The 21,294-nt window shown below is 53.3% G+C and overlaps 1 protein-coding gene across 1 annotated transcript; it reads right to left on the reverse strand.

Annotated features, from left to right (window-relative positions):
- Positions 1-364: 364 nt before the first annotated feature.
- Positions 365-19,616, reverse strand: TGM6 (transglutaminase 6). Its single transcript, XM_082743821.1, has 13 exons — positions 19,541-19,616; positions 13,528-13,701; positions 12,764-13,006; positions 11,906-12,024; positions 10,596-10,724; positions 8,865-9,042; positions 8,207-8,345; positions 5,756-5,859; positions 5,435-5,677; positions 4,448-4,789; positions 1,922-2,076; positions 1,487-1,620; positions 365-631 (listed from the first exon to the last, which is right to left on the reverse strand). Exons 1-13 carry the CDS (start codon positions 19,545-19,547, stop codon positions 478-480), a joined length of 2,121 nt encoding a protein of 706 aa, XP_082599947.1. The 5' UTR covers positions 19,548-19,616; the 3' UTR covers positions 365-477.
- Positions 19,617-21,294: the final 1,678 nt, after the last annotated feature.

Raw genomic sequence — 21,294 nt, forward strand, 5'->3', positions numbered from 1 at the left:
GTTGGGGATGTTAGGGGCCAGCTCTAACACTTTGGGGTCCTTTGCAGAACTGGGGGGATGTTCTTGGGTCTGGAGCTGGTCAGAGGAGCTGAGAGAGAAGCAAGGGCAACACAGGGGTCGGCCAGGGTGATTGTGAGCAGATGGGATAGGAGGTGGCAAAGCTGGATGGGCCTCGGGTCCTGTGAGGCTTGGTCTGTCAGCCTCCCAGCCAGGAGGATGATTGCTGAAGGTGAAAGACGCTCCCTACGTCATCCGTCATTGTCCAGAAGTTCAAGGATTGCTGAGTTTAACAACTCATTTTACAGATGGGGAAATTGAGGCTCAGGAGAGCAAGGGACTTGCCCAGATTCACCAAGTAGGGCAAAAACAGAAGAACTGGAACTTGGACCTCCTGGCTCCCACGCGGGAGAGACAAAGAGGTGGATAAGAAAGGGATGGGGGCCATCTCCTCCCCTCTCAGTCCCTTGTGGCGGCTGGTCACTTGGCTGTGGCCACATGGATGATCACAAAGCCCTTGATGTCCGGGAAGTGGGGGCTGACAAGGTCCACCTGAAGCTGCCTCGGGCCACTCTTGGTCGGGGTGATGTTGAACTGGACCGAGGCCCTCTCCTGGGGCTCCAGGGTGGGCACACTGGGGAAAGGGGATGGGAGAAAAGGCAGATCATCAGTTCCCTCCCCTTCTGAGTCTAGCCTGCCATCTCCAGAACCTTTGGGATCAAGGTCAGACCTTGAGACTGACACTCAAGCCTTATCAGTATGCTTCCAGCTTAATTTTCCCTTCCACCACTTCTTACTCTTTCCAGCCAGCCAGGCTTGTCCTCTCCCTGTGCCCTGGACACTACCTTATGCTTCCTCTCTTGGGTCTTTTGTCTGCACTGTTCCTCCCACCTAGGATACCCTTCCTATTTTAATTGTACCCAAGGACAATATCAAGTCCTTCTTCTTCTTCCAGGAGACTTTCCCTGATGACCCCAGCCATTGAGACCTCTGGCTGGAAAGCCTCCATCCTTCTTGATGCCTGAAAAGCTTCTTGATTAATCATTTAAGGCCAGCTCCACTGTGGCTTTTCCCCTGGTTTCACCCCATTCCCAATTAAGGGCTGCCTCTGCTTCCCTGGGCCCTGGGGATTGATTCATCTCTCTGCACAAATTGCACTATCCTCATCTGAAGGACCATCCGTCTGTGAGAACACTTCTCCAGGCAGAACCTCATCTGCTCATCTTGGCATTCCCAACAGTCACCAGAGAACAGGCCCTTCTGATTAAGGGTCATGTGAATGAGTGGGTGGGTGAGTGGGTGAGTTATACGACCAAGCCCATGACCGAATGAACAAAGGAATGAATAAATAAAGGAAGGCTGGTGTGTCTAGGCTGTGAGCTGGTTCCTAGGGGTCCAGAGTCTCTCCCACCCTGCCCCACCATTGGCCGCTTCTCCATGGCCCATTGTATAAGGAAGGTAGGTCTCCCACTCCCAGGCTGACACTTACTTGATGCTGAGCTGTCCCTGGAGAAGGCCACTGCCCTCCACCATCAGCACACAGTCCTCCACTTTCTCCAGAAGAGGGTTGACCACCATCACTTTCACCACAACGTCCACCCCTACCACGGCGGGGCCCAGCACCTGGAGGGGTGATTCCCATACATCATTGTCCCCCTCCACGCTCCCAGAGGAGACCCAAGGGTCCCAGCTAGGATGCTGGCTGGAGCCTGGAATGGGCAGGAGTCACGGCTACCCCTTGCATCCACCTACCCCCTTACTGAGCTCCATCATTCTATCGATCCTTCTGCATCCATGCCATTTGTCTCTGCCCTGGAGAGCTGAAGCCAGGGCTAAAAGCACAACTGCCCCAGCCTCTGATGCTCTCCTCCAGCTGTGAGGGGAGCCTGCCGGGAATAGGGTGGTGGAGGCAGATGGGACTCACCTTGATGGTGATGAAGTCCTCCAGAGTGATGTCCTTCTCCACCAAGAGCTTCTCTCCTTTGGTGACAAAGCACATGGCAGCCAAGAGGATCTTCTTGTCCTCTGTCAGATCTTCCTTATATTGAGAGTAAGATATTGTGATTGGGATCTGTTTCTCTGGAAGGAAAAGGAGAGGCAGAAGTTAGGGGTCTTTCAACGGAACCCAAGAGGAGGAAGGGAAGGCTCCATTCCTTACCACAAACCCAAGACAGGCATTATTATTGTCAGTTCACAGATGAGGAAACCTAAGGCTCAGAGAGGTTAGTTTCTTGTCCAGTGTTACACAAAAAGTCAATCAAGGAGCCAAGATGAGATGGGATTCAAATTCAAGCCAGTTGGCTACCATGACACTAGATTGTTTCTCCAAGAACTCCCGGAGGTGTGTTTAAACTTTTCCTAAAAATTCCAGATGCAAGTCTCTCCGGCCATTATCAGGAAGCCACTCACTATTTACTGAGCACCTACTATGTGCTAGGTGCAGAGAAGGAGGGGGGTCAAAGGTCTGCCTCCATCTTCCAATTCAGTGAGGAGGCCAATCTTCACTGTTTCTCCTCCCTCCCTCCCCATTAAGGCCCATCCTAGTCGGCCCCCCAGGAGGAAAGCCTTCACGGCTACACCACTCAGTGATCTCACGCCCTCAGCCTTCTGAGCTCCTGTGGTCCTGGCCATCTGGGTCTCTCACCAGCCACAGACACTCTGCCTGTGCTTTTCTGTCTCTTGAGTATGGGTCGCCATGGGCCCCAGCAGACTGCCAGTCATATCTGGGTATTTTGGGACCACTGTATGTTCTTTTCCTTTGGGTACAGTATGTTCTTTCTGATTTGCCTCTGGCCCTACCACCCCCTGCTGCTCTTTGGGTGTGTCTGTTTCTGTTCTGCCCCTGAGGGTATCAGGTTTAAACCTGTGGAAAAGGTCCTTAAAGGATTTGAACTTGGCTCACTTGCTGGTCTTCCAGGGCTTTGCAAAATGGTGGGTACTTCTTGAATGCCCTAATTCCGATCCACCTGTCAAAACTCTACACTGCTTTATGGACTTCCTTAGTCTGGTTGATCATGACTGGGAGAATCCTTAACACAGTAACAGCAATAATTAATAATTATAAAAACTAACTTTTACTCACTTTTGTGACTGGGCACTTGGAAACACACTCGCTGATGGACTCATTCAATCCTTGAACAATTCCATGAGTCAGTGTTATTATCTCCAACTTATCATCTCAATAATCCTGCCAATCCCTATGATAACTTACATGTTCCTTAGGTGGCAGGCATCCCACCAAATGCTTTACATGTGTTACATCATTTACTCCTTGGGTGGCGGGAGATCAGGGCTTCTCAAAAGCGTGGTCCTGGGACCAGTGGCATCAGTATCATCTGGGAACTTGTTAGAAATGCAAATTCTAAGCCGCCTCCATAAAATATTATCAAATTGACTCCCGCTGCGTATCAAAAGAACGATCTGTATATTTATTTAAAGATTACACATTTACTAAAATGATGGGGATGAAGAACTTATAAAAATATGTAAATAACAATGTAATGTGAACAGGGAGAGGCACTAATAAACAGAGTACCCACAATGTAATCAGACATGTTTGGCAAAAAAGCAACAGGCATTAAAAATAAAGAAGGAAAACATGTTCACAATTTGTAGGTGGGTGGCAGGATCACAGCTGATCTCTCCCTGTGCCCTCAAAATCTTTAATGAAGACGCATTGCTTTGAATACGAAGAAAAGTCAGGAGAAAGTGCGTGTTAGTTAATATTTCCTTAGGAAGTGTTATTTTGCGATTTGGATTTCGTGAGAGATAAAAAGCCAAGATGCGAAAAAGTGTGTGATGTCTCCTTGACATGTTTTCCCTCTGTCAAAACACACAAGCTTCTGAAACAGGGCCCAGAGGAGCAACGTCTTTGCTTAATTGAATCCTCAGAATGCAGAATGTTATGTGAGGGGGAGAGGGAGAGAAACAGACAGACAGACAGACACAGGAGAGGAGGAAAGGGGGGCTGAGGGCAGAGAACATCGTGGAGATAGCAGCTGACATGTACAGAATTCTCAGGACAGGGCCTGGCTCACATAAGCACCTAGTAACCACTGCTTTTGGTCCATGCCCCTCACGTGGGACTCCGGAAGCCAGATGGGCTCCAGAATTTTCTGGATTTTAGGCAGGTGACGAGGGATCCTCCATAGATTGTGAGATGTTCCCAGCAGGGATTCATTTGGGGTATAAGTATTCACAGAGATTGAGATCACCTCATCTCCCTATGAGTTTGCCACCAGATGACTGTGGACTTCTATTATTAATCTCATTACTTAGCTCCTCTGAGCTCAGTTTTCTCACCTGTCAAGTGGGGACAAGAGGCAAGGCTCTGAACACATGCTTAGCATCATCCCTGTCTTTCCTGGGAATGAGCGCAGGATGCTGGGAAATACCCCCTGGCGCCCCCGCCCCCAGTAAGGGGTCCCCCCACAGGCAAGGGCCTTCCTACCTTCTTCCGGCCCCAGCCGCACTGAGTGGGACTTGCGCAGGATCTCGGCCACCGGCCTGCGGGTATACAGGATAGTGGCTGCACTCAGGTTGACTCGGACCTTCTGGGCCCGGGAGGTGAGGTTGGCCAAGCACAGAGCCAGGCTCAGGTCGTGGCCCAGCCTGGGCGGCTCCAGCATCTTGAACTTGCCGGTGATGTTGGGCTTGGCGGCGGGCTCCAGGAGGTCCTCTCGCCAAAGACCACGGCCACCCGCTCTGCGGAGGCGGGTCCTCCTCCCGGAGGCTTCCACGCTGAACAGCTTCCTCACGGCCTTGCGGTACACCTGCCTCTCCTTGCGGGACCCTGCGGGCATCACGCATGGTGAGGCGGGCACCCCTTTCCTTCTCCCCCCGTCCTGGGGCCTCACTGCTCAGTCCCCCTCCTCTCTAGGCAAAACCACCCCTCCTTTCCGTCTTCAATCCCAGGAGCCGGATGCATGTCTCAGCCATATACACTGCATTTGGTTCTGGGACTGTTTAAATACATTTAAAATCAGTTGTTAACAACTTCAGATTGGGAAATTTCGCACAAAAATCCAGGTGGCAGCTTCTTTGACAACTGGGTCCGAAGGCTCATCTGATAAGGAGAGCCGGCCCCATTGTGGACTGGCTGTGTGCCAGGTGTAGAGTTCTAGACGCTGTATCCCCCCCCACCCCCACCCCCACCAGAGAGTCAGTGCTACTCCCATTCCCATTTTACAGATGAGGAACCCAAGGTGCAGAGAAGTACCGCAACTCATAAAGGACTCAAGATTTGAACCCAGCAGTCTGGCTCCAAATTCCATGTGTTCAGTTATGCTCCCTTCCCACTGTCTACACGGCAGTGATGCTCGAGAGCTGGGTAATGGCTGCTTCCCTTGCCTTCATAGGCCCAGGCTGGCCTGCGGTTGCCTCTCTGCAGCACAAGGTCACCTTGGGAAACCGACAGAAACTGCCCTATTGCCCTTACCTTCTGGATACTTGTAGAGGCCGGTGATGTCCACACGGGAGTCGCTGCCCACGGCCTTGGTGCTGATGCATCTCCCGATCTTCTTTGTGTCCGAGTACACCCGCTCCCAGCTCTCATCCTCGTGCCACAGCCACGTGATATAGTCTGCGTTCACCTCCGCGAACACAAAGGGGCCATCGTGGGCCAGGTGCACATCGCCTTCGCGGATGGCGGTGACTGAGGCTGGGCCGCACCGGAACACACCTGAGCAGGAGGGATGGGTGTGAGCAGCATGGGTGAGGGAAAGCAGGGCATCTGCGACCCACTCGGCTGAGACCCTACCTTCGCTCTCCTCCTGGGGGGTGGCGTCCAGAACCTGCCAGCCATTGTAAGAGGGGCCCAGGTCCTGGCGGGCAAACCAGCTCTCATTCCAGACATGGAAGTTCCTGTTGCAGAGAGAGGAGGGAGCGGTGGTTGGGGTGGGGGGTGGGGGGGCTTCGGTGAGGACCAAGGCCAGAGGATGGCAAGTTCCTATTGTGAGCCAGGCCCTTGTCCCAAACTCTGAAATCCTGGGGGCTCCATCTTGGGAACCATTCATTGAACCATACTGGTGAGCAGTTCTATATACAATCTGGTAGTGAAATATATGTACGTGTGGATACATGTATGTGTGTGTATATGTATACACATAAATTTGTGAGTGTATATATATCTCAATATATGTATACACACACATATGTATCAAGAAACTATTGTTCAAGGTACCATAAATACCATCACAAATAAGACGGAAGATCTTGCCTTCATGAAGCTTACCTTCTAACAAAGGAGAAAGGGGAACAGGAAAAGAGGTAAAGATGAGAAAGCAGAAAAATAAAATAAACGCAAGTAACAATAAACGCTGGGAAGAAAGAGAGACACCTGAGCGGCGAGTAACCCATGGAGACCTACTCTAGGAAAATGACATCTAAGATGAGGCTTAAAGCTTAAATAAGAAAGGATTAGCCATCTAAAGACTGATGGAAACAGTGTTCCAGGCAGAAGGATCAGAACGTGAGAAGACCCTGAGATGAGAAAAATCTTTGTGTCTTCAAGGAAGAGAAAAAGTACGTATCTCTGGGCTGTGGCCAGCAATGGGGGGTAGGCAGGAGTCAGGTTATGCAAAGCTCTGTAGGTCTTGGTAAGGAGTTCAGACTTTAGGTTTCCAACACAAGACTGGCAAAGTGACATATCTGCACAAGGTTCACACAGTAAGGAAGCAGGAGAGAGAAAGCCTGGTTTGCCTGATTTGGCATCTTTACAGCTGACCCCAGGACTTCTCTTAAGGAGGTAGTGGTCTTTGTGTGGGGACGTATCTGGATAGCACTTGGGTGTACAGGGGCTCCAACATCAAAAGAGACTTTTTTTTTTTTTTTTTTGGTGCTTCTGCAGGGAGAGGGAATGAGGAGAACCAAAAGGAAAAGGAAAAGGGAAGAAGAGAGGCAGAGAAAAGGAATGAGACTAGAGATCTGGTTTTTCCTGTTTTTTTTTTTTTTTTTTTTAAAGATTTATTTATTTATTTATTTGACAGAGAGTGATCACAAGTAGGCAGAGGGGCAGGCAGAGAGAGAGGAAGGGAAGCAGGCTCCCTGCTGAGCAGAGCGCTCGATGCAGGACTCGATCCCAGGACCCTGAGATCATGACCTGAGCCAAAGGCAGGGGCTTAACCCACTGAGCCACCTAGGCACCCGTTTTTTCCTGGTTTTGACCATGGTTTTCAATACAATTGAAAGGCAGAGCAGGCTCATGCCCAAGTACTTCCACTTAGTTTGCTGTGTAGCCTTGGACAAGTTACTAACCTCTCTGTGCCTCGGTTCCCGCATTGGCAAAACAGGGCTAATAATGCTAGCTTGCTTGCAGGACTGTCTGGAGGAATACACAGGTCAGTATATACACAGCTCTTGGAACTGTGGGCCTGGCATAGACTAGGTGCTCACCAAGTGTGGCGTTATAATTATTTCTAAAACTTTATTTTAAAACTGTGAAGTGTAGGGGCAAGATGAACAGTATTACGTTATCCTGCCGATACCATGTGGGTAAAAAGTCTGGGAGTGAGGGACTGTGAGTATGTCTGTCCTTGTATCTGCAGAGCCTCCCTGTGAAGCAGTGTAAGAAGCTAGTTTCAGTGTTGCCTCCGTGAGGAGGATAGGAGGCTGGAACCTGGCGGAAGGGAGACTTATCCCTGTAGCACATTTGGTGTCTTTTGAATATTAATGCATATGCATGTATTTCCTATGTAAAAAAAAATTAAATTAGGGTGCCTAGGTGGCTCACTTGGTGAGGCATCTACCTTCAGCTCAGGTTGTGATCCTGGGGTTTTGAGACTGAGCCCCTCGTGGGGCTCCCTGCTCAGTGGGGAACCCGCTTCCCCCTCTGCCACTCCCTCCTGCTCATGCTCTCTCTCAAATAAATAAAGATTTTTTAAAAAAACCACAAAAAGTTAAATTAAAATGAATTGTTTAAAGTTTTGTGGGAAGAGTCTTGATGGAGCCTCAGAGGGAGGTCATCTCCCCTCCCCCACCCCGAGACATGTTCGGGGCACCTGGCTGCTGACAGAGGAGAAGGGGGTAGGTTATAGGGGTGATGACTCAGAGGGAGTCTTGGGGAGGGCTCAGAGTCCCACAGAGCGGGAACTGGGGTTCAAGGCAGTCCAATCTTAAGTCCCCCCACACTTGGCCTCTGGGTCATGTGTCCCCGGGGCCACCCCTCCTGCAGACAGAATCGGGGAGCCCTTGCATTGGGCTGGGGACGCACCACATGCTGTCTTCTGTCAGGTCCTCCAGTGTCCGTCCAAACGAATCCACATATTTGTCCACACTCAGGTTCCTGTCCGTATCATGGGCCGAGTTAAAGTTGGACACAACCCGGGTGGCGATCCCCAGGCACCTAAGGACTGAAAATCAGGAGGCTGGTGCAGCCCCCAGGAGGTAGTAGAGACCCCCGCCCCCTGCCTGGCAAGTGGCAGGAACCCACATCTGTCACAGCCCCTCCGTGTCTCTGCTTTGCCTGCTTCAATCTCAGAAATGCCCCCTTCCCTGTACAAACTCACGGGGGACTCCCCAAGACACTACACCACTCCCGTATGAATAGGCTCTGAGGCTGGCCCGACCTTGGAAGTCCTACAATAGCCACGTAATTGCCCATTTGTTTTCCCCGGGACTGGGGCGGAGTTCTAGGGGCCGCAGGACTTGCTCCGGGACACTCAAAGAGCACAAGAAAGGAGGAGCTGGGCCTCCTTCTGCAAAATAAAAATCAAAAGTCACGTAAAGGAACTAACTGTCTGGTTTCTCTCATCATTAACCAGATTTCCACCTCCCCTTGCCAGAAAAGGGGTGGAGTCTAGGCAACTGTATGCAAATGAAGGCAAAGGAGGGAGAGGCTCAGGGTGGAGGGACCTTCTGTCCCTGGGTACCTGTGCACATGACTCCAGCGAAGACCCAGCACTGGCCATATTTGACCGGCTTGAACCTGCCCTTGAACCACTTGTGCAGAATGGCCACGCTGCCGCTCCAGTGCAGGGGGCTGGTGCCGCCGCCGTACTTGCCCTGCCATTGGCCTTGAACCACACCCCGGTCATTGTTGCTGTTCACCTGGGCAGAGGAGGGCATCAGTTCACCAGCCGCTAGGGCTTCCCTCTCCGGGACCTCATCATGGTAACACCACCTCCCACTTTGGATGGCCTACTCAGTGGGGGCCACCCCCTCCTTTTAAATCCCCTGAAAACTGGGGGCATCTGCTATCTTAAATTACCTACTTTGGGTACCATTTATCATTTTCTTTCTTTCTTTTTTTTTTTTTTTTGAGAGAGATCACAGGTAGGTAGAGAGGCTGGCAGAGAGAGAGAGAGGGGGACGCAGGCTCCCTGAGAGCAGAGAGCCCGATGCGGGACTCGATCCCAGGACTCTGAGATCATGACCTGAGCCGAAGGCAGCAGCTTAACCCAACTGAGCCACCCAGGCGCCCCCCATTTATGATTTTCAATGACCTTCTGTTGGGATACACTATTGTTGAAAATTACCTATGATTTTACAGAATTTCTTCTTTTAAATGATCTGTTTTGGGGCCTGTTGGTGGTATCATTATGGAGGCAGTTAGCATTCATTAGATGCTTACTGGATGCAGGCAGTATTCTAAGGGTTCTGAGAGTTTAATGAACCAGTCACAGTCAAGCAACAAGTTAGCAAAAAGTGTGGGCGACCCTCGAATTCAGGACTTTTGACTTGGAGGCTGTACCGCTATCCCACAAGGCTGGAACTGGTCACTGCTTTTGAGTCCCTGGGCTCCCACATCTCTCCAAGATCTCAAGGAACGAAGAGTATCAACTATAAGGAAATCTGCTTCATACATTTTTTGGAATTACAGATACCCACCCACTGATTTTAGCACCTGCGTGCAGTGGGCCTTCTGGCTTTCTTTGGGAGGAGGAGACACTGTTGCGTGTAGGAGAATAAAGACGACACTCCTCCCACGGAGAGATGGGCCTGTTCCCCGCTCCCTGAATCTGGGCTGGCCTGAGACTGCTCTGATCCATGACTATGGCAGAATGGGTGCCGTGTCAATTTCCAGGCCCTGGCCTCCTGCATCTCGAAGCTTCCAGTGCTTCTGTTTTGAATCATTGTGTGGCGAGAAGCCAGCTGCTCTGATTACCAGAGATCGCCATGCTGTGAGAAAGCCCAAGCTAGTCACATGGAAAGGCTGCATGGAGAGAGACTCACAACTGGCCAGGCCCAGCGGTTCTGACCAGCCCAGCCCAGGGGCCAGACCCACCGTGAGCAAGCCAGCTTGCCATCCTATCTCCAGCAGACACAGCATGGGGACAGAACCGAAGAACCCCTCCCTGCCTGCTAGAACCCAGGCCCCAGACACATGGTCTCGTGAAACCTGTCCAGCCATCGGTGGCCATTCAGACCCTCCCGGCTGGAGCCTCTTGGGGCAGAGACAAGCCATCCTCACGGTGCTCTGCCCAAGTCCCTGATCTATAAAATTTTAAGCACAATAAGTGGCTGTATTGTACCTCTGAGTTTTGGTTGTGTTTTGGGGCAGTGGCAGAGAATTTGAACAAAAGGCGACTGGGAAAATCAGAGGGTGTGTCCCCGGGGTTGGCTGAGGGACGTGTGTATGCAGGGATGGTGGAGCTCCTCACCATGGCGCTGATGACCCTGCTGACATAGATGGGGTCGTGGCGGTGGGACACGTCAGTGGCGGGGTCATTTTGATGAAGAGGACTTCGGTCCAGGATGGAGAGGCAGATGTTCAGGATATCCTCCTCAAACTGTCCCCAGAAAGGCTGTGCTTAGAGGCTGGAGCCTTGCCATATTCCAGAGCCTCCCACCATGCTTACCCAGTGGGTCCCTTGTGTCGTGCAGGGGAATTTGCCTGTTGCTACTCTGGGAAGTTCAACCTTAACCATGTCCCTCCCTGCTCAGGAACCAGCCCCCCACTACCCACAGTGAAGTTTGTGGTGAACAAACCAGCCACACCTAGGCCCCCAGCACACCTCTTTCATTTAAATGACTTTGTCAAAGACGTTTGAATGAACTGGCAACACTTAAAAACTGGAGGGCTTTTGCATACAAATGAAGATTCCTGGTCTCTGACAGATCTTTTTGCAGGTCTGGGGATCCCTGGATTCACTTTCCCACATGCTGGGGAGTGGTTTCCCCCTAAGTGGACCCCACACTCTCCAGTACCTGGTCCCGACCCAGCCCCGGAGCCCGTGATTAACCTCTGGTTCCTCCACCTGACAATCAGGGTCCCTAACTCACCCCGCCAAACTTTCTCCAGGGCACCCAAAGCCCAGGCGGACGGGACTCCTCTAGCAGGGTCTCCTTTGCTCCCTGACTCCCACCTCCATGCTGCCGTGGGCTCTGCTCTCCGCCCAGCCGCGTCGTGCCCGGCTTGGGACACCCAGCCCCGATACCACGAGCCTCTGCCATCCCCGAGGTGGTTTTCCTTCACGCTTTTCTGATTTCCCCCGGCCCCATCTCTACCACTCTGATGCCCTCCTCCCCTCTGCCATCACACCTTTTATTGTAACTGGTTATCTGGGCAGTGATTCTTAAGTGTGGTTCCAGACCAGCAGAGCAGCACCACCTGGGACCTCGTTAGAAATGCACATTCTCAGGCCCCACCCCAGATCTCTGGGGGCAGGGGGCAGCCATCTGTGTGTTTTAAAAACCCTCCGTGGGGTTCTCGTGCACCCACAAGGCGGAGAACCCCTGATGGAGGCTCTTTATTCCTCTATGATGCACCATACCCGAAGCACCTCTCCTTCCCAAGGACCCAGCCCAGGCTTTGGCACAGCTAATAGTAGGCTAGTGACTGAGCAGATGTGCTCTAAGAGTCAGCCCGGCTTGTCCCTGCTGGGAGGAAGTGAACAGAGAGAAGGGCCCCTGGGCTGACTTTCCGTGCACCCCAGCCTGCATCCCCCTTCTAGCCTGTGCCCCTGGAGACCTGCCCGTAGTTCCAGCCCTGGGCTCGGATGTGCTTCTCCACGCCTCGGAAAATGATCCCGCTGTCGTTCAGCACGTACTCCTGTCTCTCCTCTTCTGAATCCAGAAACACGTCGTCCTCTGAAAAGCAGTTGTTGGGCCCAGCATGGGCTGGGGCTCTGGCCTTGCAGGCCTGGGCCAGGGGCTACATCAGGGAGAGCAGCAGGATGGTGCCCAGAAGCTTGGGACGGGGTAGGGGAGGTAGGGGGAGGGCAGAGGGGCTGTGGGCTCCTAGGCTGCCTTCTGGCCAAGCCTCATTTCACTTGGGGGCTCCATTCCCGAGGCAGAGACCCACCCCAACCCAGCCCAAGGCTGAGGGCCTTTAGGAATCCTGACTCTTTGGGTGACCCTGCTTGGTGTTGACAGCGGCCTCATGTTTCTTAAATATTAATCGGAGTACTGACCCTGGTACTCCTTGTAGTATACTTTGTACATCACAAGCATTAGCACTATGACTTCTCACTGTAATCCCTCGAGGGGTTACGGCAGATGGGGAAACCAAGACTCACAGAGGGAGGCGGCTTAGCAGAGTGGGGACTAAACCAAAACTGTTGATGGTGGGAGCCTGGGCCTCTTCTCTCACAAATTCCCATCCCTGCTGACTGGCCCCGCACACCCAAAACCACTGGTTCCTGTCCCTCTGGCACAGGATCATTGTAGCACCTGCTACCAGGTTCCTCTGCCTAATCCCAGCTCTCTCCAAGCTCTTGGCATTCACCTCTGTGTCGCTTAGCTTGCCTGCCAGATCCCCCGCTAAGGGCAGGCCCACCTCTAGGACAGCTTCCCGGAAATCCTCTGCCTTGGACGTGCCAGCTCCTACCTGGGCACCACGGGTTGAAAAGGAGAATGAATTCACCCAGCTTCCGGTCATTTTGTTTTCGGCGAGAGGAGACCCTGGTGCTCATCAGGTAGCGGCCGATGGCAGCGTTGGGAGGGCTGGTGATGCTGACGGTCACGGTGTTCTCCATCTGAGCCTCCTCCACAACTGTCCAGTTCTTGCCCGTTTCCGGCTCCGATACCTGGAACACAGCTTTGGTGTGGCGGTCCTCAGAAGCCTGGGGTCCTGGCAGAGAGGAGAGGGAATCAGGAGACCCAGCCATCCCTAGGAAAGCCAGCTCTAGAGAAGCAGAAAAGCTACAAGCCTGGAATGCCAACCTTCATGCCCTGAACCGCCGAGCCACTGCTGGGGTCCACCTCCGCTGTTCCCGATTTCCCACCCACCTCCTGGATCTAGGAGAAAGTAACAACACCCCTGAAATCAAAGTCTGTCATTTGTCTGTCTAGGAAAGAAAAGCCTGGGCTCCAAAAGTTCCTGAAGAATTTCCATAGTTTTCCAGAGCCCTAGATTCCTTCGCAGGCAGAGAATTCCAGCACAGGCGTCATCTCTCACCACCTGCTGGCAGGGCCCCCCGGCCATCTGCAACAGGTGGTCAGCAAAAGCCTCTAGGGGTCAGAGCTCAGCCCACCTGGGGGGACTGGGACTCGCCTCCTTCCAGTCTGCGCTGATGACCAAAGGATCTCAGATCACTGGTCACAGACCGATCTCGGATGTAGACCAGCGGGGGTTGCTGGCGAGACGGTTACCTGTCTCCACAGTGAAGATGACGGTCTCCTGGTCCTCCAGGGGTCTGTTTAGCTCCAGCACCAAGGTGAATGCCTGGCCCCTGCGAACCACGAGCTCTGGGCCGGGGTACTCCTGGGTGTGGTGGGCGGCACCATTCTTCTGGCTCAGCCAGTCCACCTCGGTGACTCTGATCCCTGAGCAGGGAGAGGACAGGGAGGTGAGGCCAAGCCCTGGACACGTGTCTCATCCACGTCTGCCGTGCCCTCCCGCCTGCTTCAACCTGCCAGTCATTTGTTCATGCAGCTACTTCTTATCATATGCAGTCCGTTCTGGGTATTCACAGTACTTAGGTTACTTAAAGTCACCGGGAATGCCGAATTAGTGAATACTGAACCATGACTCTTAGCCTGAGCCCCAGCCCTCAGCCCCCCGAGTGCCCAGCTGACAGCCAGCACCGACTCAGCAGGGGACAAGCCATCTTGCAAGTAAATCCTCCAGCCTCTGGTCATGTGCTGCCTCCACTGATCCCAAATGAAGCAGAAACCAGTTGTCCCCACGAAGCTCTGCTCAGAATGTGGGTTTGTGAGTGAGAGGATGATTGCTGTTGTTTTAAGCCTCTAAGTGTTGGGGCGGTTTGTTATACAGCAGTAGGTAGCTGAAACATGCAGGCGGCCCAGGAATCCCTGGGATGGAATTTTCCAACAAGCCCAGTGGGATCAGGACCCAAAGTTTGATTTCATTTAAATAGTATCAGTAAACGTGATCGTCTTTCCTTTTTCCCTCCTTCCTTCCCTCCCTTTCTTCTTTTAGATGGGGGAGTGGGGGTGGCTCAGAGGGAGAGGGAGAGAATCTTAAGCAGGCTCCATGCCGTGCTCAGAGCCCCATGTGGGGCTGGATTTCACCACCCTAAGATCATGACCCGAGCCAAAATCAAGAGTTGGATATTTAACCCACTAAGCCATCCAGGTGCCCCTGTGATGTGCCTTTCGCATGTAAATTTAGGTTGTCAGTTCATAGTGTATTTTCCTGACAAAAACTGAGACCCAGAGATGGAAAGAAAGGGGCTTCTTGCCTGAAGACACCAAGTCCAGCCACACCCTGTATGGGGACAAGCCAGAACGGATGCAATTGTTTTTTTGTGTTTTGTTTTGTTGGGGATGAGTGGGGAGCAGGGGGTAATTATCTCAGTGTGGCACGCCCCAGGGATTCTTGCAAGGCGGGTGGTTAGGAGCTAAAAAGAGTCCCTGGGCTGAGGGTCATGGGTTCAAGACCTAGGGATCCCATCTTGGCTTCCCCTTTCCCTGTCACAGTCCAAACCAGCTCCAACCGCTCCCCCCTGCCCCTACTGCACCCCCACCTCCATCCCTGGGCTCCTGGAGCCTCATCACAGCAGGGCAAGAGGGGTGGAATGAGTCACAAATGCCATTATCTGTCATTATCCCCAAATCTCAAAGACCATCTCTCTCACAGTTTCCTGCCAGGGTCAAAGTCCCTCCTCTGACTTCTGGGTGACTGCAGGGTCATAGCTCCTGCTTGTGTACCTCTGAGAGGCGGCTCATCACTGGCTCAGATGTGAAAAAGTTCTTCCTTCCCCGGAACCAAAGACTTTTCTTCTCGAAACTTCCCCTCCATTTGTCCCCATGCTGCCTTTCCCTCACCCTCCCAGAACACAGCTGTTCCTTCTAGCCCAGGACAGCTTCACAGAGCTGTGACTGAGAAATCCTGCGCTGCCCCCTCCTCACGCCATACCTGCCCTGACCCAAGAGGTCCCCGCTCCAGTCCCTGTTCTGTCTGTACTCGTGAGCATCACACCCTCATGACCTGGCATCCGTGGGCTGATTGTGTATGCTGGGGGCGGGGTGTGGCGAGATTCCGTGGGGAGCGAGCAACTCTTCTGGTGATTACAGCCCAGGGGGCCCTAGCAGGTGTCCTCCTCAGCTTGCAGGGACCACTGGGCACAGAAAGGGGGAGCCTACATGTGAGGCAGCCCAAGGCCAGGAGATAGCTGCGCATGTGGGATGGCTTCCAGAACCCCAATGTCTCCTTTTCCATATACTCAGCTCCAATTCTTCTGAGACTAAGACTGCGTCTCCAATCAGTCATCAAGGACGTCCAGACATAACTGTTTGCTTACAGGTCTCTCTCCTCCTCTGTGAGTGCTGTGAAGGCAAGGCGTAGGTCTCCTTCTCTCTGGGTGGTCTGAGCCCCGCTCCCGGCCCAGAGCAGTGTAGAGGCTCAGTGAATGTTGGTTGGATGAATGAATGTCCCTCCCTGTCCCTCGGTGGGGACAAGGGTGTGAAAAGGGGAGCTTCTCAGCTTCCTGGCACACCCTTGGGATGAACACCTGTGCCCTGTCAGTTGCCCACACCCTGTTCCCCCCCACTACCCATAATCCCCTCTGTCAAGTCGCCACATTCCAAAGCCTGCTCTTCCTTCCTGTCTTCCTTCCCTCTGCAGTCCTGGGCCTAGGTGGGGTTCCTGCCACTGGTTCCCTCCATGGGATAAGGGTTAAGGTGCTTCCTCTCTCTGGGCCTCAGTTTCCTTATCTGTGAAATGAGCCTAGAAGAACTTTTCCTATTTGGGTTGTTGGTGGTTCGCTGAATTGAGTGCTTCTGATTCCCTCGGATTCCTCTCGGCCGCTCCCACAAGATGCCCCCCAACCCCTGAGCACACACCTACAGAAGCTTGTTCCACCGACCCCGGGTGGGCGCCAGGGAAGGGATGGGAGACACAATGTCCCATCAAGGACTTCTATGCTCCACAGCACACCTGAGCCCCTGAGGATAGAATGGAAGACATCTGTCTTCCCCGGGCCCCCACCTTGGACAGATGCTGGGCAAGTTCTGGCCCTGAGCTCAGGGTCCACGGATGCCCAACCCGAGGCTGTACCCCCCGATACACGGAAAGAGGGATGTGGTAAGAGCATTCTCTCTGCCTGACCCATCACCCCAAAGCCTCATGGCCCCTCCAGCTGCTTTCCTTTCCTTCTCCCACCTACCTTCCTCTCTCAGCCTTCTTTTCGTCTGGGACTAGGCGCCCGATTTCAGAGGCACACACCTCAGTTCAAACGCAGACTAGTTCACTCGCTGTGTGACCTGAGGCAAATGACTGAACCTCTCTGAACCTCAGTCTCCTGGTGAAGATGGGCATTGTGATAGGAGCCGCCCCCTCATATTGTAGCCCTGAAGCGAAACAAGTCATGTGGAGTGCTGGGACCAGCGCCTGGCACACACGAGGTGCTCAGTACGCATGCGTGCTGGGACTCCGATGATCGTCAGCACTTGCCAAGGGCCACTGGCTGCGGGTCCAGTGTTCTGCCAATCAGTGTTCTCCGGAAACTTCCACTTATTGGCTGTGTGGTCCTGGCTAAGTGAAGGGACCTCTCTGAGGTTCAGATGGCCTTCCCTGAGAAGTGGCAATAAGACTAATACTTTGCTTATAGACTTTTCGGGAAGACGGGGTAAGGACCACAAGTAGGGCAAGGAGAAAATGCATCTCCTAAGCCTGGAAATCCAGAGAGTGAGAGGAGCCATTAATAAACACTCTCAGGCAATAAGCTTCAGCCAGGGTGAGCTGTCTCTGTATGTGGTACTTAGCCCAGTGCTGGGTTCCCGGTTCGCTGGGTCAGTGCATGGGTTGGGGGGCCTCCTACTCTCTCCACATCTCCTCCACTGCCTCGGCTCACCCCTTCCCTGTTCCCACACATATTGTTTTTCTTTGTACTCTCCCTCTTCACCTCTGCTGAAATGACCGCACGGCTCCAACAGTCTTTCAGCATTTTCTAGCTCACGCTGTTCAGTCCATCCTGTTACTATGGAGAAACCCAGCTTCCACGAGGAGGAGGGACTCTTCTGACTGCACAAGGGTCAATGTGTCATTTTCCCTGCTCCAGAGCCATCAGATCCACAGCCACGATGCTGCCATTCAAGGTCCCCCACTGTCTGCCCCTGCCTGCAACTTCCCACCCAGCCAAGGGCATCTTCTCTCCAGCTCACTTGCTCACTAGCTGGCCCCAGACCTCAGCTTAGGAACGAGTCCTACTTGGAGGAAACAGTTGCTGCCCGCACTCCCAGTCTTCACCACCAACCCCAGCTCCTTGGGTGACACCAGACAGCTAGTGATGCTCTCCTCCCCAGATCTCTGTCCCAGCCCCAGGGCTGACCCCCAGTGGGGCTGAGCCCAGGAGGCTGTGCTGACACCAGCAATCTCTCCCAGACTCCCGACTCGGCATAATTGTTTTTTAATGGGCCCCATTATGACCCTATCCTTAGTGTGCATCACAAGCAGCTGATCTCCACAGCTAAATGATTAATTGGGGAGTTGCCTGGGGCCACTGCCCAATCTCCCTTTCCTTTCTGGTCCTGTTGGAAGTGGCCAGCCTCTCTCACCAGTAGGCAGTAGTAAGAACATCTCAGCTGGAACCTGCCCAGAGTATGTCCTTCGAGTCTTAGAATTTCCGAGCTGAAAGCTTATTATAATCCAATAATGGCAAAGGGGTCTCAATTCATTTGCTGGCACCGATTGGCTGGTAGGACTACTTGAAGAACTATGTTGGGGAGAGTGCCGGGGCCACATCCAGGCCCTGTAGGGGAGAGTTCGGGGCTCAGCTAGAGATATCTGCCATAGAAAGCAAGGAGAGGAGCAAATGCACGCAGGCCATGCACTCTGCTTTCAGAATCCGATGTCTTGGTCATTCACACATGGATTCCATGGTGAGCAGGTGCCTTCTGTCCAGAGGAGTAGGTCCCCAAGAAGCCAGGAAGACCCAGAAAACCAGGGCACTGAATTCGACCTAACTAACTGTCACTTCGATGTGATGGGTCTCCCCTGTTATGGTACAGTTGGAGAAACTGAGCTTCAGAGAGAGGACTGACCACCCAGCAAGGTAGTAATGGATCAGACATTGGATCCCCCCCCCCCCGACTCTGCACCCAGAAGGGTCCCTTCTCAGCAATTAAACTTTGCCAACTTTAAGGCGGATAGTATATCAGATAGTTAGAGAAGAGGGACCTCTAGGTGCGCCCTGAAAGGTAGGAAGGAAGCAGAGCCAATCCCCCTGGAACCCAGGGCTAACAGGGCAGAAGCAGCCTCCGCCCTCGAAACAGCAGTCTGGGCTGTGAACTGGGGGGCCCCCGCCCTCAGTGAGCAGACAGACCCAGCCCGAGAGCCAGGAAGGCCCAGGATGACCCTGAATGTTAGGACCTGCCAGGGTGGAGTGAGAAGTTGAAATATGACAAGGAAATTGAACTACCTGCCTTTGAAAGTCAGAAAATAAACAAGAGTTGACTCATATGATTGTCACATGACCCTGAGCACTAGAAGACAGAAGGGATAAAATTAGGAACGTCATTTAAAGACCTATGAGAGTAGGACCCCTGCGTGGGCTGACTTGCTCACCCCTGGACCCCAGCACCTAGCAAGAGGAGGCATAAAATATGTAATCGTTAGCTAGAAGGTGAATTCCTGGGATGGAGGGGAGTTGGCCCCTCCCTCATTGGGCCCTACAGCCGGGTGGGGGCACATTTTCTGGGTCTGCTGCCTGCGAGGCCCCATGTGAGATATTGTGGGGCGTTTGGCACACTTGGTCTCATCAGTTCCTCACAGCAGTCTGTGAGATAATTTGTATTATAATTCCATTTTACAGATGGGAGGATGGAAGCACCAGGAGTAATTTCTCTGGCTCAAGGTCACATAACTCTTTTCACCTCAAACAGAGCTGCTCCTGTCTTCGAATCTTCGGGGTGGGAATTTGAAGAGGACCCAGTCCATGAGGCCTTTCTCTGCCCCGTCTCTCTTACCCTGCTTGCCAGGTGGGTGGGAAAGGCCTGGCTGCAGGCCGGGAAGGGCTCTGCCACACGGCCTTGTTGGGCCGTCTGGGGATGGCCTCTGTGTTCTCAGGAACATGAGGGAACAGCGCGTGGATCGTGTAGCAAGGCAATCCTAAGGATCCATGCTCAAAGTTTCACCACACAGACACCCCATTTTCTGAAGCTCCCCCCTGTGCCCTGAGGCCCCCAGGCCCTGCCCACTCACCTGCCATGCTGGGACCGGCCTGCTCTTGCTTCCTTGGCGTGCAGTGCGCAGACTGTCTGGACGGTGTGTCGGAGCACCAGCCCGCCCCGTGTTCACAAGGCAGATCTCGGGGTGCTGCCCGGCAGGACAGTCAGAATCCTCAGGGAGGCGTGGCCCTTCTTACCCTAGCAGTGACACCTAATCACCCACTAATTGTCCTGGTTTGCACCTCAAGGGTGTCCCGCGTGGGAGTGGCTTCTGCCAAGAGGCTTTCCGAACACAGATTTGGGAGGTGGTCTGTGGGAGAAACTGAGGCCCAGAAAGGTCACAAGCCTGGCATGAACAGAGGAAGGGGGAGAGGAAAGCCAATGGGAACTGGGTGTGTGGTCTCCCATTGTCACCGTCCCAGCAGCCTTCTGATGAGAACACAGAGCCTCAGAGACAGTGCCCTCCAGGTAGAGGGTGATAAGCTGCAGGTACTGGGCCAGGACCCGGGGCTCACGGCAACTGATCTGGGGCCATCTCCTCCCATCCTGGGTGAGAGGAAGAGGCTCTGGGGCCACAGTGCTCTCTTCTGTACGGGCTCCAGAGATAACTACAGGGGTAAGGCCTACCGTCCTCCCTGGGCCATGCCCCCAACCGTGCCACACCCTCCGTCTCCCGTACGCCCCACTAACAGGCTCGGCCTCTGGGGAGGAGCTCTGAGTTTCAGAGAGAGAAGCTTCAGACCCACAGTGGCCTGGGTTTGGAGGCCAGCCTCTTCTCCCGGTCACAGGAGCTGTAAAATGAAGACAGGGGCCTCTCCTTACAGGGCGACCCCGGGGGTGCCTGGGATAACACGGGGACAGGGTCTAGATGCCCAGGGACCTTGACTCACCTGTCTCTCCTCTCTTGTAGTTGCTCATGCTGTGGAACTTGGCCCATTTCTGACCTTGTCCACCTCTTCAAAGTCTGCAAACTTTCCAGTTTGGGACTTCTGAGCTTTGGGGTGGGGTGATGGGGTTGGCATGCCGCCTTGCCCCTCTGCCTGTATGAAATCCACCCTGGAAATTAGAAGGAGAAACTGAGGCCCAGTTTCTCTCTGGGCCCAGACAGCCTGATTGCTTGGACTCCTCTCAGGGTCTCCCCGTGTTAACGCAACTGCCAGGAGTGAAATCAACCTAGGCTATTGGGAGGAGGTCAATAAGAAAGAGGGGAGTGGCCCTTGGCTTCAAAGCCAAGGCTAATTTACCCGACTTTGCGAGCTGGCTCCAGCCCAAAGCTTAGAGACCTGGCAGCCTCCGGTGCCCATGACCTTGAGCAAGACCTCCTCATCTCAGAACCCTGGCTTCTCCAACTGTGACCTAAAAAGGCCAGCTGAAAGCATGAAGCACCCTCTTAGCTCACAGACTAAGATCCCAGTGCTCCAAGATTCCCGACCTCAACGCTTCTGAAAGTCTTACCTCGTGGGATGAAATAGAAGGAATTTTATTTTCCTGGGAGTTGGGACGGAAGTTTCTCTCTATTGGTATGTGCCCTGAAGGGATGACTTGGAGCCCACAGAGGCTTGGGGGGGGGGTGGATCAAGGGGGAGGGGGGAGTGGGGGGACTATGGAAGAGGGGGGCAAGAAGGAGTGAGGTCAGCAAGTGCTGTGCACCGTGGCTTCCTGCGATCACCTGCGCACGCAAGAAAGTGTATAAAACCCCCAAGTGTTTGATGTGGAAAGTGAGAGAGGGGTTGAATTCTGCTCACCAGTTTGATGCAGGCCAAAACATCTTTAATGGGCTGTTCACGG

This window comes from Mustela nivalis (genome assembly GCF_964662115.1).
Source record: "Mustela nivalis genome assembly, chromosome: 8".
Lineage (NCBI taxonomy): Eukaryota > Metazoa > Chordata > Mammalia > Carnivora > Mustelidae > Mustela > Mustela nivalis.